Raw genomic sequence first — 19,391 nt, forward strand, 5'->3', positions numbered from 1 at the left:
CTCTGTACCTATCCATCCAGCTTTGTATTTCACTCTCATTGAGTCAACACCAGCATGGTTCAGTTATTTGAGTGTAGTTTGTACGATAGGTTAGTTTCGTACACCCGCCTTTTCGACTCTGGAAGTCCCTTGGTCGTGGTTAAGCTGGATTTACACAGTCAAATGTTTCAAAGTTGTTATTATTGGTACCTTCGGAGGTCTTACACTTGGCCACCGTCTCAAGTAGTTCTATGATATACATATTTTCATTTTTTTTTCTTCAACAAACTGTTTAAAGAAAATCTTGCAAAGAGGATAATACGAAAACACAGTTTTGTTTATTTATACCTGTTTAATGTCACAGATTAACCCATACATATTTATTATACTGATGTGGTGGTTACGGGTAGGTCTCTTGGATTTCTAGGTTTCTAGATGTTGACTAGAGGTGACGAGACACATAACCAATGGGAGCACAAGCATTAAGACGACAAAACTTACACATGTCAAGATATTCAGAGCGAGAGGACGAGACGTGGCTCAGAGCGAAGGCCTGCAGTGGACATGTTTTTGGTACGGATGAAAGCAATGAGTACTTGTTAGTTTGAAAAGATATATATTCATTCTTGTTATCTTTACTGCCATCAAAAGTTAATTATAAATCTCTCTTGCATTTATCTTGACCTGTTAAGGATATGGTGGTCGCTGTTTTGTCGCGGGTGATGGCGACTGCAGCGAACTATTATCTTGGGGAGGTTTTAAGAAGCGAGTAGGAAATGGTTAACGGCTCGGAGCAGTATTGTGTAAGTTGGTTGGCAAGGTGGTTACGACGCTTTAAAGCCAAATATACCAAGGATGTATTTTATGTATATATATATGTATGTATGTCTGTATATGATCTATTTTTTCTGAGAGGTAGTTTTTAATTTTGCTCTTTTGTAGTTGATTTTTTCATTTTTTTTTCACTTACGCTTGTAATCAATATTATCTACTAGCCGCTAAGGTTGTCTTCTAAAAAGCCTGTGACTCTGAGAAAGGGGCGATTGTCCACTGGCTGGCCTTCGGTGATGCCAGCAGAGTTCGGGATGCCAGAACCAGAGGACGCTACGCTTCTGTAGTGGCTGGTACAGGAGCGCGCGTACATCGGGGGAGCTTATTGCGTTTGTGGTTAGTTTCTTTCGAGGGATACTGGCATCGTCGACCGCCGACACAAAGACTATGGGATATGGGTATCACACATTCTTTCTTTCAAAAGATTACGAATAATTCATTGTGCTTGCACGCTATAATTTAAATTTATACATGATATTAGAATAGATATAAGGGAGAAAACAAAGGAATTACACATATTTATTATAACTTCTTCTAGAAACCTAACCGCGCTGCTCGAAGTGCGCTCGGCAAGTTTATTGAGGATCCCGTGGGAATAATTTACCTACAGGCGCCCAAGAAAACTATCAGCTGTCTAGAACGCCTCTAGGCATCCAAGACACCTTCAGATATCCAAAACACCTTCAGGTGTCCAGAACACCCACAGATGTGTGGAACACAATCGGACATCTCAACCACCTTTGTGTGTTCAGGAAACAGTTATGTAGCCAGAGCGTTTCGAAGTGTCTGGAGTACCCTCCAGACATCCGGACCGCTTTCAGGAGTTCGGACGTTGCAAAGTACCCCAGAACAACCCCCTGGTGTCCAGAACGTTTCCAGGTATCCAAAACACCTCGCGAGATCCGGACCACCTGCAGGGGTCCAAAACGCTTCTGACAGGTATCCGAAACACCCGTGAGTGCCCACAGCACCTTCAGATATCCAGAATCACCTCCAGGTTATACAAGACACCTCCGGGTGTTCCCAACACCTTCAAGTATGTCATCACCCTGAGGTATGACGAACACCCACGCACCCATGCCATCCACAGATATCTAACACACCCACAGGTATCTAAGACACGAACAGGTACCCAAGCTACCTACAGGTACCCACGAAGTGATCGGACGTCGCCTGCAGAAGACTGGCGTGGCGCCTCGGACGCTGCCCTTGGCCGGGCGCCAGAATGGTCTCCTGCAGGCGCGGCCCGGGCAAGAAAGTCCTTGGTGTATTTGGGTTTGCCTCGGCAAACAACATAGAACTTGGATATCTGGCAATAGGCAGGACTGACGGACTATCATACCAAGAGCTTTGGAGTTCGCTTGTAGAGCAGTGCGTGGGGCAAACAAGCAATGGGATGGGCTCTGTAAGCACCTACAACAATCACGAGTAATATTTGATTATAATGGACTCCGAACCCAAACACCATGGGCTTGCACGGCTTGGAGCGGTGGGGTTCTGCGCTCTGCTTTTAGTAATAGATGGTAGTTGGATCAGCGCACAGAGCAGAAGCGCGCAACCCGCACCGCACCAGCCATAACAGCATTGAAGGCATCTTGATTCGAACTCCTGGACTAAACTAAACAGGCAGGATAAACGACGACCCGACGACCACACAGAACAGAAGGAGGGCACCCGCAAAGAACCAGTGGTGGAGCGGCGGCGGCGGCAGCGGCGGCGACAAGCAAGAGTGCGGGCACCCAACACCGCAAGGTTGTGGCAGCGACGACACGGACTCCTTCACCATGACCCCGTCAGACGATTCGCGGTAACTGGTGCATCAAAGGTTTACCTCGCAGAGTGGTTGGTTGGGGAATGGACGCGCCCCCCGACACTTAGTAAGAGACCAACCAGTGTGCGAGCTGTAAGGTAGTGAACCATCATGGCGGGCCGCTGTGAGTCCTCGGGCCGGTAACCACCCGTGAAGGATCATCCGTATAGCTTTTTCTTTTCTTTTTTATGCGTAGCCATCATATCACTTCCTCTTCCCCCGCCGCAACCACTCTGGCACCTGCACCTCGGACAGGAGTCCACCCCCATGGACTGAAGCCCTTTGTAACGGCAAGGCCCAGAGCGGCGAGTACTGCGGCGGGCCTTCGGCGTAGCACCATGGCACGCAACAATGCATCCTTCACTTCCTATCTAAAAAAAAATATATGTATAATATTCCCCACGTCATCGTCTTCAGTGTTACATGTATCAACTTGGCAAAGGATCCTCCCCGTTTAAAACCGTGGATTAAAACGAAAATGCATTCGGAAAAAACGTTGACATCTCACCAAAGATTGCTGATGACTACCGAGGACTGATATGACCAGTCTCGCGTCTACCCACATACGTAAAACTATAATGAATACCTAAAGCAGGACAACCAATACGTGACGTGAAGCAAAGCCATACAAAGGCAGCATACTCAACACTGGGCTAATGCAGTGTTTTTATTTCTTCTTTCCTCCCTTTTTTCTTCTTCCTGTGGGAGAATAGACTCATGGAGTATGCAAATAATCATCACTGGAGTGATCACTTTCAATCAATAAGGTATGGTGTCGTGTCACAAAGCGACCATAGTTCAAACGTCACGACGCCACAGGGGCAGCCAGGAAGGGTAAAGCGTCATAAATGGGTGTGACGTCATTGTGACGGAACGGGGATGGCGCCGCTGAGTCAAAGCTAGGATGTCCGTTGGTCCGCTGATGTCGACTCTTCCCGCGTCAAGGGGAGCGGAGCCAGAGTCAGGACTAGGAATGACACCAGCGCACCAAGACCAGGGAATGATGGCCTCAGCGTTTGGAAAAGCAGGAATAACGCCAAGCGGACCTTCCAAGGCATCAAGAGACCTGGACGAGTGCCACAGCAGTCTCGGGCAGGTGCCATTGGTCGTGTACTGGTGGCACCGTTACATTCACGTACCTGGCGCCGAGCTGGGTGAGGCCAAAGTAAAATAAAAAAAAAAAATGAAAAAAGAAAGCCAACCTTCACTTGCTCCACACTCACTCTCGGTCGTGGAAGAATATGCATGAAACTGTACTATAGTCACACTCAGATCCCATTCACTGTGTTATTACTCATCTCATTAATATTCATAACAATAACAATGAATCACTTTCACAATCCTTATCTATCTAATATTCAGTTTCAGAAATAAATGTAGAGCCTTTATCCGTAATGAGCAATTGGCAACAGAGCCATGTACAATACCCAGAACTGTTCACCTACTTCATCTATGGTGCATATAGTAACTCTAATCATTCAAAGAAATACTTAAATACTACTGATAAAAGCATGTTATCATATTAAGCCTTAAGCCGCCATCACAGTCCGTTCACAGATCATCGTTACTTTAGGAATGCACTAGTTCCTGTCAACATTATTTTAAACTTGGACTCAACGTAAGGCCGATTACTTCCTGCTTGAGGTGTGGCAACGTTGAGACTCCTTTCTTCGTTACAAGTCATCTCTTATGAGTGTGGGCGCTTTAATCATAGCGAATACCTCTCTTTCTCCGTGAGGCCGTGGAAAGTCTGGGTAGCTAAATCAGTGGTAATGGCGCCAAGCTTGAGGCGCGGCTGGGCCCCAAGGACTTGCGCTTGTCATGGTCGAGAGCTCTTCGATGACAAATGTTGGGGGATAGAGGTCACATTCCGGTAAGGCAGAGGGAGAGACAGGCTGCAGACACTCAGCTCTGATAAAACTATGACTTAAGTATAAGGCATTGCAGCTGAGTGGGACTTAAAATTCGAGTCGGTAGGCGTTGCAGCTGGTCTCGTGGTCCTGAAGGTTGATGGTGCAGCGTGAGGCCGATGGGGCCAGGTCGATTTTGTTGGCGATAAGTGCGTCTTCATTGGCAGCTACCCAGTAGCCCAGAGCGTCCGTATCATACGTGGGAATGATCGTCACTTCTGAAAGCCAAACACAGTCTGGTTAGTTCAGTGATCAGCAAGAACCTGATATTTATGATTGACATGTATCATGGAGAGAGACAGAGAGAGAGAGAGAGAGAGAGAGAGAGAGAGAGAGAGAGAGAGAGACGAGAGAGAAATAGAAAGAAATAGAAAATCTTACCCATGTCTTTATCCTCCCAATCCATCTTGGCTTGGAGTAGGGCATCAAGCACCTCTCTGCCGGGGTCGATGCCTGAGAAGACGTAATATCGCGCTCGAACTTTGCTGAAGAATTCGGATGTCGTGTAGTTAGGGTTGGCGGCGTGAGGCACATAGGCGAGGTCTAGGTACACTGGCGCCGAGGACTTGCGCGATTTCTTGTTCAGTTTCCGTTCCTTGCGAGGTGTGTGTGGTTTGGGACTTTCCGCTGGGGGTAGAGGTGCAGGAACTGGCGAAGGCAAGCCGAGAGGTTTGCCCCATTGGCGGAGTGTGTCTTTTGCGTCTATCTTTTCCTCCTGAGCGGGTGCTGGCCGCTGAGAACCGGAAGCCGTAGTGGTTGTCGTCGTGGTCACCGAGCTAGGTTCCGATGACCCGTCGACCCTTCTGACGGTGGTGGTGGTCATTCTGTAAGTCCGGTTTTGATTAAGCTGGTCGTCCGTGTCGATTTGAGGCGCCATGGCACGTGCTTGCACGTTCCCATTCTCAAAATCACCTGCGGAGTCCTCGAACATGTACTGTTCGAACTGCGATCCGGATGGTGGATGGAATTCGTATACTGGTTCGTCATCATCCTCTTGCTCCCTTGATGTAGATGACGTGGTTACAACACCTCCAGTTCTCCTGACAGTCGTGGTCACAACTTGACCTCCACTGGTCAGACTTTGAGTCCTGACGGTCGACGTTGAATCTTTTCTGTCTGCCTGTTCTGGTAAAGTTCGGGTCGTAGTGGTGAAGACTTCCCTCGAGACTCCAATATCACTTCCGGGAGAACGAGACCTATCTTCGATATCAGAAGAATCGTCTCCATACGTGCGGCGCGTGATAATGCGGGTAGTTCGGGTAACGGTGCCTTCCATAGACTCGGAATCACTGTCGCCGTGGCCAGAAACGGTCCGCGTGGTGCGTGAAACGTAGCTGGGTTCGCTCGCCAAAGACTCCTCACTCGTCCATGTGCCCGAAGATGGAGCTCCTGTTAAGTGACCTGTGCCGTCACTGCTCACCTGCCTCGAAGTGACCACCTTCCGGATCATGGCCGGGGAGGAGGAGGCAGAAGCGGTCGAAATCTTTTTCAATAAATCTTCGGAAATTTCCTGGTCGCCAAGCACTTCCACGACTTCTCCTTGAGGAACCTCCTCACTTTCGACTTCCTCTCCGTCCTCGTAGTATTTGGTTATGACTGTTGTGACCTTCCGGACAACAACACGTCCGGTACGGGGGCTACCAGGAGCTCCCTCCGTGCTACTCGTTGAGGACTTCCTAATAGTAGTACTGGACCTTCGTTCCCCAGTAGCTGCAATATCTTCTCCGGAGGTAGTGTATTCCTGAGTCAATCTCGCACTTTCCGAAGGCTTGTGTTCTTCTTCGACCGTACGGCTTGAGGTCGTGTAAGTCGAAGTTGAGAATGTGTCGGATGGAACAGCATCTGTTTGTCGAGAACCTTCCATGGTTTCCCACTGATCCCTCCGGGTGGACTCGAGGGAATCTTTCCTAATGGACTCAAGAGAATCCTGCCTCACCGATTCTAGAGATTCTTTCCTAAGAGATTCCAAGGAATCTTTCCTTTGGGGAGAAAGTTCTTCCCCTGACAATTCCTTGACTGAACCATCACCTGTTACCTTATCTTCGAAAGATTTAAGGGATCGGACAACCTGGGATGTTACTATCCTCTCGCCGCCCTCTTCGGTGGATTCTCTGGAAGTTGTAGTGGTTTTGTAAGTAGTTGATGGCATAGTGTCATGAATAAGAGTTTGTGTGAAAGACTTGATCATCTCGGAATCCCCAATCTTCCCCTCAAGTTTTGATAGCAAGGATGGGTCTCCTTCAACTCTAACAACGGTAGTGCGAGTGCCGCCTTCTTCATCCTTTTCTGAAAATTCTTTTGTGGTCGTAACACCATCTGTCTTAAAGCTCTTGACCGATGTCTCCTCTTCACTCGAAGCATCTTCCGATGTGCTCAAGCGTTTCGTCTTAACAACAGATGTTTTCTTCTCAAAATCTAGATCCTGGGGTTCTCCAGTCGTTGAAGTGACAATAGTTTCTCTTCTTAGGACAGGTGTGCCGGTTATGATTGTCCTCGTGATGATTCCTCCGTCTTCAGACACTTCACGTGTTGTCACTACTTCTTTCGACGACTCTGTTGTCGAGGTTTCATCCGAGTCTTCTGCTTCTTCTCCAGTGATCTCCCTTGAGGTAACGGTTTTCCTAACGACAGGTGCACCTGTTACGATTGTCCTGGTGATAACTCTTCCGTCTTCAGTCACCTCACGTGTTGTCGTTTCCTTCGACGACTCTGTGGTCGAAGCTTCGTCAGAGTCTGGTGTTTCTTCTCCAGTTGTGATCTTTCTTGAAGATGTAATGGTTTTCCTAACGACGGGCGTGCCAGTTATGATTGTCCTCGTGATGATTCCTCCGTCTTCAGACACTTCTCGTGTTGTTACTTCTCTTCCGGACTCTGTGGTTGACGCTTCGTCCGAGTCCTGTGCTTCTTCTTCACTGATCCTCTTTGAAGTTAAAGTAGTTTTTCTAACAACGGGTGCCCCGGTTGTGACTGTCCTAGTGATAACTCGCCCGTCTTCAGTCACTTCTTTTGTTGTTACTTCTCTTCCGGGCTCTGTTGTCGAGGTTTCATCAAAGTCTTGTACTTCTTCTCCAGTGATCTCCCTTGAGGTGACAGTGGTCTTCCTAACGACGGGTGCGCCGGTTGTAACTGTCCTAGTGATAACTCGCCCGTCTTCAGTTACTTCACGTGTTACTTCTTTTCCTGACTCTGTGGTTGATGTTTCGTCCAAGTCTTGTATTTCTTCTCCAGTGATCTCCCTTGAAGTTAAAGTGGTTGTCCTAACGACAGGTGCACCGGTTGTGACTGTCCTAGTGATAACTCGCCCATCTTCAGTCACTTCTCGTGTTGTCACTTCTCTTCCGGACTCTGTGGTCGAAGCTTCGTCCGAGTCCTGTGCTTCTTCTTCAGTGATCTCCCTTGAGGTGACAGTAGTTTTCCTAACAACGGGTGCTCCAGTTATGACTGTCCTTGTGATAATTCGTCCATCTTCAGAAACTTCTCGCGTTGTCACTTCTTTTCCTGATTCTGTGGTTGAGGTATCATCCATGTCTTGTACTTCTTCTCCAGTGATCTCCCTTGAAGTTAAAGTGGTTGTCCTAACGACAGGTGCGCCGGTTGTGACTGTCCTAGTGATAACTCGCCCATCTTCAGTCACTTCTCTTGTTGTCATTTCTCTTCCGGACTCTGTGGTCGAAGCTTCGTCCGAGTCCTGTGCTTCTTCTTCAGTGATCTCCCTTGAGGTGACAGTGGTTTTCCTAACGACGGGTGCTCCAGTTATGACTGTTCTCGTGATAACTCGTCCATCTTCAGACACTTCTCGCGTTGTCACTTCTTTTCCTGATTCTGTGGTTGAGGTATCATCCATATCTTGTACTTCTTCTCCAGTGATCTCCCTTGAAGTTAAAGTGGTTGTCCTAACGACAGGTGCGCCGGTTGTGACTGTCCTTGTGATAACTCGCCCATCTTCAGTCACTTCTCTTCCGGACTCTGTGGTCGAAGCTTCGTCCGAGTCCTGTGCTTCTTCTTCAGTGATCTCCCTTGAGGTGACAGTGGTCTTCCTAACGACGGGTGCGCCAGTTATGACTGTCCTTGTGATAATTCGTCCATCTTCAGACACTTCCCGTGTTGTCACCTCTTTCCCAGATTCTGTGGTTGACGTTTCGTCAAAGTCTTCTACTTCTTCTCCAGTGATCTCCTTTGAGGTGACAGTGGTTTTCCTAACGACGGGTGCGCCAGTTATGACTGTCCTTGTGATGACTCTTCCGTCTTCAGACACTTCACGTGTTGTTACCTCTTTCCCTGACTCTGTGGTTGACGTTTCGTCCAAGTCTTCTACTTCTTCTCCAGTGATCTCCCTTGAGGTGACGGTTTTTCTAACGACGGGTGCTCCAGTTATGACTGTTCTCGTGATGACTCTTCCGTCTTCAGACACTTCACGTGTTGTTACCTCTTTCCCTGACTCTGTGGTTGACGTTTCGTCAAAGTCTTCTACTTCTTCTCCAGTGATCTCCTTTGAGGTGACAGTGGTTTTCCTAACGACGGGTGCGCCAGTTATGACTGTCCTTGTGATGACTCTTCCGTCTTCAGACACTTCACGTGTTGTTACCTCTTTCCCTGACTCTGTGGTTGACGTTTCGTCCAAGTCTTCTACTTCTTCTCCAGTGATCTCCCTTGAGGTGACGGTTTTTCTAACGACGGGTGCTCCAGTTATGACTGTTCTCGTGATGACTCTTTCGTCTTCAGACACTTCACGTGTTGTCGTTTCCTTCGACGACTCTGTGGTTGATGCTTCGTCCGAGTCCTGTGCTTCTTCTTCAGTGATCTCCCTTGAGGTGACAGTGGTTTTTCTAACAACGGGTGCGCCAGTTATGAATGTCCTTGTGATAATTTGTCCATCTTCAGACACTTCCCGTGTTGTTACCTCTTTTCCTGACTCTGTAGTTGACATTTCGTCCGAGTCTTCTACTTCTTCTCCAGTAATCTCCCTTGAGGTGACGGTTTTCCTTACGACGGGTGCGCCAGTTATGACTGTTCTCGTGATGACTCTTCCGTCTTCAGACACTTCACGTGTTGTCGTTTCCTTCGACGACTCTGTGGTCGACACTTCGTCAGAGTCTGGCGTTTCTTCTCCAGTGATCTCCCTTGAGGTGACGATGGTTTTCCTAACGACGGGCGTGCCGGTTATGACTGTCCTTGTGATGACTCCTCCCTCTTGAGTTACTTCGCGTGTTGTCGTTTCCCTTGACGACTCTGTCGTCGACGTCTCGTCTGAGATATCGCGACGGGCAGTAGATACAGTGGTGCTTGTGGTTGTGGCAGTGACAGTAGGCTGTTCATCAGCCTGGAAATCAGTTGTGGTGTATTCCTTGTATACGACAGGCTTAGCAGAAATGGCAGTGATAGACTTGTACTCTTGAGATGGCATTTGCTCGGAAATTGTATAGCTAGTCGTCCAAGTAGTTGAATCGGTACCGGCAGTAGATACCGTAGACACCTTCGTTAGAGTTTCTTTTTCCTCTTTCACTCTCTCCTCGTCTTTCAAGATAGTTGTTATAGAGGAGGAAGTAGAGGTGGGTACAGGTGCTTTGGACTCAGCTCCCTCCATCTCGGACACGGTCATCTTCCCAATGATCTTCTCTCCTTCATCAATGGACGCACTGATGGCAGTACTAGCAATCCCCATGGTCGTTTTCAAAGTTTCTTTCATGGCAGATGAGATGGTTTGTGCGTCCTGTGTTTTCTCCGTGGTTGTGGTTATCTCTTTACTGATAGTTTCTTTCTCGCGGCTTTCCAGCTTTGAAACCTCTTCTTTCAGTTTGGTTTCTGAAATTACTCGTGATTCCATCCCACGCTCGATGGATACCTTCTCCTCTGGAGAGGGTGGTGGTGACGGAGGTCCTTCGGTATCCTTCGTCATTTTCGAGGTGATGACCCTTGTTTCAGTAACTACACTTGTCTTGCCTTCGATGTCTTTCCACGTCGGCATACTTTCATCTTTTGGTAGATCCTTCGCATCAAGAGACGTGACGTCACTCTTGGATTCACTGGAGTAGTCGTCACTCTTCGGGGAACCCATAATGGCCTCTTGGCTCTCTGTGTAGGTTACAGTCTCAAGACGAAGACTGGCCGAAACATCTCCTTCAGGAGACTCGATCTTCCTTTGCCTTGTGGGGACGTCGAACTCCTCGAATTCAGAGACTTCGTATGGTTTTGTGCTCTCTGTCGTTGTCTTGGTCGTGACGAACTTCTTTGTGCTCTCCGTTTCTTTCGTGTCCTTGTCAGTTTCTAATTTTGTGCTCTTTACCGTAGTAATTGTTCTGGTTATCTGTTCGGGTTGAGTGATTATTCTACGCATTGTGACAGTTTCTGTTATTGATGGTTCTGATTCTCTCATGATCTGAGTAACACCAACCCTGCGCACGGTTTCTTCGGTGGTTGTGTAGGTGGAGTCCTTAATTTCGGGTGTGGATCTTTCACTCTCAGAAACGGTCTCGAATTGGGACGTTGCTGTCACACCCACACGCTGGATCTTCTCCTCTGTCTCTCTTGTGGTTTGCATGGCCTCATGTGGGAGTGATGTCGTGGCCTGACTCTCCAAGCTTGACCATTTATCCTTGTCATCGAAAGCAGAGTCCTTGCCGGAGATGTCACTCTTCAAAGAGATGTCGCTTCTGGGAGAAAGTGGTTTGCCTTCGTCGGTATCTTTGCCCAATTCAGGCTGGAGTTTGAAGGATTCGAGCGAATCCAAGCCGTCTCTAGCGACAACATCACTGACGGTTGTGTCGCTCTTGGGTGAGTAGGGACGTCCACTATCAATAATGTCCTTTGCCAAGTGGATGGCACCCATGGAGATTTCCTGGGAGACAATCTCGTACACTTTTTGTGTCTTGTCCTTGTCCTGCACTTCGGAGACGGAAGATACTTCGGACCTGGGGGACTCTTCTGTGACCTCCTCTTTGGTGGGCTCGACAAAGGCGGCACTTCCGTCTATCGAGATACTGCCCAACATGATGTCGGTGGCGCCCTTGGATAGTTCAGTGAATATCTTTGTGACCTTCTCAGCAGCTTCTGCCACTTTCTCTGTTGCCTCCGTTACCTTTTCCGTAATCTCCGTGACCTTCACGGACGTCTCGGCAAGTTTTTCGGTTGTCTTGTCGTAGGGTTTTCCTTCCTCTTCGACTAGACTGCCGTAAAGGGAAGTGGACATGATGTCATGTGTTTTTGAAATGGTTCGAGTGGTCTCTTCTTTGGTCCGGACAATCCCATGGGCTTCGAAATCATCCTGGTACAGGGAAGTTGACATGACATCATCTTTCCTCTTGTCCTTCTTCGCCTCATCGTCCTCGTCTTCGGTCACTGTCTTGTACACAGGTTCCTCATCCTCTGGCGCTGACACAATACCTCCATAGATAGAAGAGGTCATGACGTCACCCTTCTCGTAAATGGACGACATCATAATGTCCTTCCTCATGGTGACTGTTGAGGACACACCATAGGTGGGTTCTCCATCCTTGACAAGTGAAGGTAGAGACTTTTTGGGAGACAGAGGGGTAGATCCGGGAGTCGTGTCTGGGGAAACTGTAACAACCTCTGGTTGCTGGGCGGCTAGCGTTCTGTAGACGGGTTCTTCTTCGAAGCCTGTGTCCATGTAAGCCTCAAGAGGAACACGTTTCTCGGTTGTAACCTCGACGGTTTTGATCAATGTCGATGGTTCAGTTCGTGTAGTGGTTTCTGTCTGAGTCAAGTAGCTTGTCTTGGTGCTCTCAGTTACCTTCTCATCAGTAACAGAGACCTCACCTCGGACTGAAAATGGTACCTTCTGCAGGCTGGTTTCACAGACATCTAGAATAAGAGCCTCAGCCTTCTCCTTTGCGCTGATGTCACTCTTCAGACTTACGGACACATCACTCTTAGGGGAAATGGGCGCCTCCTCTTTCTTCTTTTCGCTGAGATCAGACTTGACTGACTCGTCCTTCTTGGAACTAATATCACTCTTTATGCTGACGGACACATCGCTCTTTGGAGATATTGGAGTTTCTTCTTTAATCACCTCCTCTTTCTTTCCACTAACATCACTCTTTAAGCTAAGAGACACGTCACTCTTTGGAGAGATGGGTGCTTCCATGCTCTTCTCACTAATATCAACTTTAAGTGGTTCTTCTCTCTTAGAACTGAGATCACTCTTAAAGCTGATTGAAATGTCACTCTTTGGAGAAACTGGAGATTCTTCTTTGCTCTTCTTAACATCTTCATCCTTCTTTACACTGATGTCAATCTTCATCTCAAGTGAAATGTCACTTCTTGGTGATACTGGAGCCTCTCCCTTGCTCTTCTCACTCTCAACCTTGGAAATATCACTCTTTAGACTTGCAGAAATATCACTCTTCGGGGAAATCGGGGTTTCTTCAATACTCTTTTCGCTTACATCAGGCTTGCGTGGCTCTTCCTTTCTTGAGCTGATGTCACTCTTGAGACTAACAGAAATGTCACTCTTTGGGGAAATAGGAACTTCTTTACTGACATCACTCTTGGGAGAGATAGGAACATCTTCTTTACTTTTATCACTCACACTAACTTTGTGAGGCTCCTCTTTTGTAGAACCAAGGTCACTCTTTAAACTGAGGGAAACATCACTCTTGGGTGAAATGGGAGCTTCTTTGCTCTTTTCACTGATATCACTCTTAACTGGCTCATCCTTTTTAGAACTGATATCACTCTTTAAACTAACTGAGATATCACTTGTTGGAGAAAGACGATCCTTTTCTTTACTCTTTTCACTAACATCCTCTTTCTTCAAACTAACGTCACTCTTTATGCTTGTGGAAACGTCACTCTTAGGAGAAAGTGAAGGTTCTTTGCTCTTGGTGCTGACATCGAGAGCAAGAATCTCCTTTTTGGAGACACTTGTCTCACTCTTGTAACTCACAGATACGTCACTCTTAGGGGATGAAGGCTCCTCCTCACCTGGCTTCTTCTGTAGATCAAACTGATCAACATCCTCATCAGAGCTGAGGTCACCTTTCGAGCTTTCAGACACATAGCTCTTTGGAGACTCTCTGCCCTTGCCACTGACATCACTTTCTTCATAATCCCTCTTTGTACTGATATCACTCTTTGCACTATCAGATATGTCACTCTTGGGAGAAATCAGAGCTTCTCTACTTTGTTCACTGAAGTCCATCATGCGCAACTCTTCCCGCTCACGTCGAATCTCCTTCTCGAAAGAAGTCTCCACTCGTTCTTCAGTTACCTCTGTCCTCCAAACTTGTTCTCTAACAGATGTTGCCTCCTTCAGCTTTGTGACCATCTCAACCTGGTAGTGCTCATCTTCCTTTGAGACATCACTCTTTTCACTAACTGACACATCACTTTTGGGGGACAGCGGGGAGGTGGGTACTTCATCTTTCTTTTTCAGGTCCTCATCAACATCCTTCTTTGAACTGATGTCACTCTTCAAGCTGATGGAAATATCACTCTTTGGTGATACTGGTGTTTCTTTGCTCTTTTCACTAACATCAATTTTAAGTGGTTCTTCTTTCTTTGAACTGACATCACTCTTTAGACTAATGCCAGAAACCTCACTCTTTGGTGAAATGGGAGCTCCCTCTTTGCTCTTTTCACTGATGTCATCTTTGAGCGGTTCCTCCTTCTTGGAACTGAGATCACTCTTTAGACTAACACCAGAAATATCACTTTTTGGTGAAATGGGAGCTTCTTTGCTTTTTTCACTGATGTCAACTTTGAGGGGTTCTTCTTTCTTTGAACTGACATCACTCTTTAGACTAGAAATAGAAATATCACTCTTTGGAGAAATGGGAGCTTCTTTGCTCTTCTCACTGATGTCAACTTTGAGGGGTTCCTCTTTCTTTGAACTGACATCACTCTTCATACTAACACCAGAAACATCACTCTTTGGAGAAATGGGAGCCTCTTCTTTGCTCTTTTCACTGATGTCAAGTTTGAGGGGTTCCTCCTTCTTGGAACTAACATCACTCTTCATGCTAACAGTGGAAATATCACTCTTTGGAGAAATGGTAGCTTCTCCTTTGCTTTTTTCGCTGATGTCAAGTTTAAGTGGTTCTTCCATCTTTGAACTAACATCGCTCTTGAGACTTATACCAGAAATATCACTCTTTGGAGAAATGGGAGCTCCTTCTTTGCTCTTCTCACTGATGTCAACTTTGAGTGGTTCCTCTTTCTTTGAACTGACATCACTCTTTAGACTAATACCAGAAACATCACTCTTTGGAGAAATTGGAGCTTCTTCTTTGCTCTTTTCACTGATGTCAACTTTAAGGGGTTCCTCCTTCTTTGAACTAACATCACTCTTTATACTAACACCAGAAGCCTCACTCTTTGGAGAAATGGGAGCTTCTTCTTTGCTCTTGTCACTGATATCAACTTTGAAGGGTTCCTCCTTCTTCAAACTGACATCACTCTTGAGACTAACACCAGAAATGTCACTCTTTGGAGAAATAGGAGCTCCCTCTTTGCTTTTTTCACTGATGTCAACTTTGAGAGGTTCCTCTTTCTTCGAACTGACATCACTCTTTAAACTAGAAATAGAAACATCACTCTTCAGAGAAATAGGAGCTTCCTCTTTGCTCTTCTCACTGATGTCATCTTTGAGTGGTTCTTCCTTTTTGGAACTTATGTCACTCTTCAGACTAACACCAGAAACATCACTCTTTGGTGAAATGGGAGTTTCTTCTTTGCTCTTCTCACTGATGTCAACTTTAAGGGGTTCCTCCTTCTTGGAACTTACGTCACTCTTCAGACTAGAAATAGAAACATCACTCTTTGGAGAAATAGGAGCTTCTTCCTTGCTCTTCTCACTGATATCAAGTTTGAGGGGTTCTTCCTTCTTGGAACTGACATCACTCTTGAGACTAGGTGCTGAAATATCGCTCTTTGGAGAGGTTATAGGCTCCTCTTTACTCTTTTCACTTATGTCAATTTTAAATACCTCCTCCTTCTTTGAACTAATATCACTCTTTAGACTAATACTGGAAATCTCACTCTTTGGAGAAATTGGAGCTTCTTCTTTGCTCTTTTCACTGATGTCAACTTTGAGGGGTTCCTCCTTCCTTGAACTGATGTCGCTCTTGAGACTAATACCAGAAATATCACTCTTTGGAGAAATTGGCGCTTCTTCTTTGCTCTTTTCACTGATGTCAACTTTGAAGGGCTCTTCTTTCTTTGAACTAACATCACTCTTTAGACTGATTCCAGAAACGTCACTCTTTGGAGAAACAGGAGCTCCTTCTTTACTCTTTTCACTGATGTCAATTTTGAGGGGTTCCTCCTTCTTGGAACTTATGTCGCTCTTGAGACTAGTAACAGAAACGTCACTCTTTGGAGAAATGGGAGCTTCTTCTTTGCTCTTTTCACTGATATCAACTTTGAGGGGTTCGTCCTTCTTTGAGCTTACATCACTCTTAAGGCTAATGCCAGAAACATCACTCTTGGGAGAAATTGGAGCTTCTTTGCTCTTCTCACTGATGTCAATCTTAAAGGATTCCTCCTTCTTTGAACTGACATCACTCTTCAAACTAACACCAGAAACCTCACTCTTTGGAGAAATAGGGGCTTCTTCTTTGCTCTTATCACTGATGTCAACTTTGAGAGGCTCTTCCTTCTTAGAACTTACATCACTCTTTAGACTAACACCAGAAACTTCACTCTTTGGAGAAATAGGAGCTTCTTCTTTGCTCTTCTCACTGATGTCAATTTTAAGTGGTTCCTCTTTCTTTGAGCTTACGTCACTCTTAAAGCTTACAGCAGAAACATCACTCTTTGGAGAAATGGGAGATTCTTTGTCCTTTTCACTGATGTCAACTTTGAGGGGTTCCTCCTTCTTGGAACTGACATCGCTCTTGAGACTAGGAAGAGAAATGTCACTCTTTGGTGAAATGGGAGCTTCTTTGCTCTTCTCACTGATATCAATTTTAAATGGTTCCTCTTTCTTTGAACTGACATCACTCTTCAGACTTACACCAGAAACTTCACTCTTTGGAGAAACTGGAGCCTCTTCTTTGCTCTTCTCACTAATGTCAATTTTGAGGGGTTCATCTTTCTTTGAACTTACAGAACTCTTGAGACTAACACCAGAAACATCACTCTTTGGAGAAATGGGAGCTTCTTCTTTGCTCTTTTCACTGATGTCAACTTTGAAGGGTTCCTCCTTCTTAGAACTAACATCACTCTTTAGACTAATACCAGAAACCTCACTCTTTGGAGAAATGGGAGCTTCTTCTTTGCTCTTTTCACTGATGTCAACTTTGAGGGCTTCCTCCTTCTTGGAACTTACATCGCTCTTAAGACTTACACCAGAGACCTCACTCTTTGGAGAAATGGGGGCTTCTTCCTTGCTCTTCTCACTGATGTCAACTTTGAGGGGTTCTTCTTTCTTTGAGCTGACATCACTCTTTAGACTAATACCAGAAATGTCACTCTTTGGAGAAATGGGAGCTTCTTCTTTGCTCTTCTCACTGATGTCAACTTTGAGTGGTTCTTCTTTCTTTGAACTGACATCACTTTTCAGACTAGTAACAGAAACATCACTCATTGGAGAAATGGGAGCTTCTTCTTTACCCTTCTCACTGACGTCAATTTTGAGAAGTTCCTCCTTCTTGGAACTTACATCGCTCTTAAGACTAACACCAGAAACCTCACTCTTTGGAGAAATGGGGGCTTCTTCCTTGCTCTTCTCACTGATATCAACTTTGAGGGGTTCCTCTTTCCTTGAACTGACATCACTCTTTAGACTAGTAACAGAAACATCACTCTTTGGAGAAATAGGAGCTTCTTCCTTGCTCTTCTCACTGATGTCAATTTTGAGGGGCTCCTCTTTCTTGGAACTTACATCACTCTTCAAACTAATACCAGAAACCTCACTCTTGGGAGAAATGGGAGCTTCTTTGCTCTTTTCACTGATGTCAACCTTGAAGGATTCCTCTTTCTTTGAACTTACATCACTCTTCAGACTAATATCAGAAATGTCACTCTTAGGAGAAATAAGACTTTCTTCTTTGCTCTTTTCACTGATGTCAACTTTGAGAGGTTCTTCTTTCTTGGAGCTGACATCACTCTTCAGGCTAATGCCAGAAACCTCACTTTTTGGAGAAATGGGAGCTTCTTCTTTGCTCTTCTCACTGATGTCAACCTTGAAGGGCTCCTCCTTCTTTGAACTGATGTCACTCTTTAGACTAATACCAGAAACCTCACTCTTTGGAGAAATGGGAGCTTCTTCTTTACTCTTTTCACTGATGTCAACTTTGAGGGGTTCCTCCTTCTTAGAACTAACATCACTCTTTAGACTAACACCAGAAACCTCACTCTTTGGTGAAATGGGGGCTTCTTCTTTGCTCTTCTCGCTGATGTCAACTTTGAGGGGTTCTTCTTTCTTTGAACTGACATCACTCTTTAGACTAACACCAGAAATGTCACTCTTTGGAGAAATGGGAGCTTCTTCTTTGCTCTTTTCACTGATGTCAACTTTGAGGGGTTCCTCTTTCTTTGAACTGACATCACTCTTTAGACTAATACCAGAAACCTCACTCTTTGGAGAAATGGAGGCCTCTTCTTTGCTCTTTTCACTGATGTCAAGTTTGAGGGGTTCCTCCTTCTTGGAACTTATGTCACTCTTCAGACTGGTAATAGAAACGTCACTCTTTGGTGAAATAGGAGCTTCTCCTTTGCTCTTCTCGCTAATATCAACTTTAATGGACTCCTTCTTTGAACTGATATCACTCCTCAGACTAGTAATAGAAACTTCACTCTTAGGAGAAATGGGAGCTTCCTCTTTGCTCTTCTCACTGATGTCATCTTTGAGGGGCTCCTCTTTCTTTGAACTGACATCACTTTTCAGGCTGACAGCAGAGATGTCACTCTTCGGAGAAATGGGAGATTCTTCTTTGCTTTTCTCGCTGATATCAACTCTGAGGGGTTCTTCTTTCTTGGAACTGATGTCACTCTTCAGACTAGTAATAGAAACATCACTTTTTGGAGAAATGGGAGCTTCTTCTTTGCTCTTTTCGCTGATGTCTAACTTAAGTGGTTCTTCCTTCTTTGAACTAACATCACTCTTTAAACTAATACTAGAAACCTCACTCTTTGGAGAAATGATAGCTTCTTCTCTGCTCATCTCACTGATGTCAACTTTGAGGGGTTCCTCCTTCTTGGAACTTACGTCACTCTTTAGACTAATGCCAGAAACCTCACTCTTTGGAGAAATGGGAGCTTCTTCTTTGCTCTTTTCACTGATGTCAACTTTGAGTGGTTCTTCTTTCTTTGAACTGACATCACTCTTTAGACTAATACCAGAAACCTCACTCTTTGGAGAAATAGGAACTTCTTCTTTGCTCTTGTCACTAATGTCAATTTTAAGTGGCTCCTCCTTCTTTGAACTGACGTCACTCTTTAGACTAGTAATAGAAACATCACTTTTCGGAGAAATGGGAGCTTCTTCTTTGCTCTTCTCACTGATGTCAACTTTGAGAGGCTCTTCCTTCCTGGAACTTATGTCACTCTTTAGACTAATGCCAGAAACCTCACTCTTTGGAGAAATGGGAGCTTCTTCTTTGCTCTTTTCACTGATGTCAACTTTGAGTGGTTCCTCTTTCTTTGAACTGACATCACTCTTTAGACTAATACCAGAAACCTCACTCTTTGGAGAAATAGGAACTTCTTCTTTGCTCTTGTCACTAATGTCAATTTTAAGTGGCTCCTCCTTCTTTGAACTGACATCACTCTTTAGACTAGTAATAGAAACATCACTTTTTGGAGAAATGGGAGCTTCTTCTTTGCTCTTCTCACTGATGTCAACTTTGAGAGGCTCTTCCTTCCTGGAACTTATGTCACTCTTTAGGCTAACACCAGAA

General features: G+C 45.6%; 1 protein-coding gene across 1 annotated transcript in view; it reads right to left on the reverse strand.

Moving 5' to 3' along the window:
- Nucleotides 1-311: 311 nt before the first annotated feature.
- Nucleotides 312-19,391, reverse strand: part of LOC143021194 (uncharacterized) — a 321,947-nt gene continuing 302,867 nt past the window's right edge. Inside the window, 2 exon segments of the mRNA XM_076178514.1 lie at nucleotides 312-4,748; nucleotides 4,912-19,390. Coding sequence (XP_076034629.1) covers nucleotides 4,579-4,748; nucleotides 4,912-19,390 — 14,649 coding nt within the window. The 3' untranslated portion in view covers nucleotides 312-4,578.

The sequence above is a fragment of the Oratosquilla oratoria genome, chromosome 41 (genome assembly GCF_046742065.1).
Source record: "Oratosquilla oratoria isolate Oo_2021 chromosome 41, ASM4674206v1, whole genome shotgun sequence".
Lineage (NCBI taxonomy): Eukaryota > Metazoa > Arthropoda > Malacostraca > Stomatopoda > Squillidae > Oratosquilla > Oratosquilla oratoria.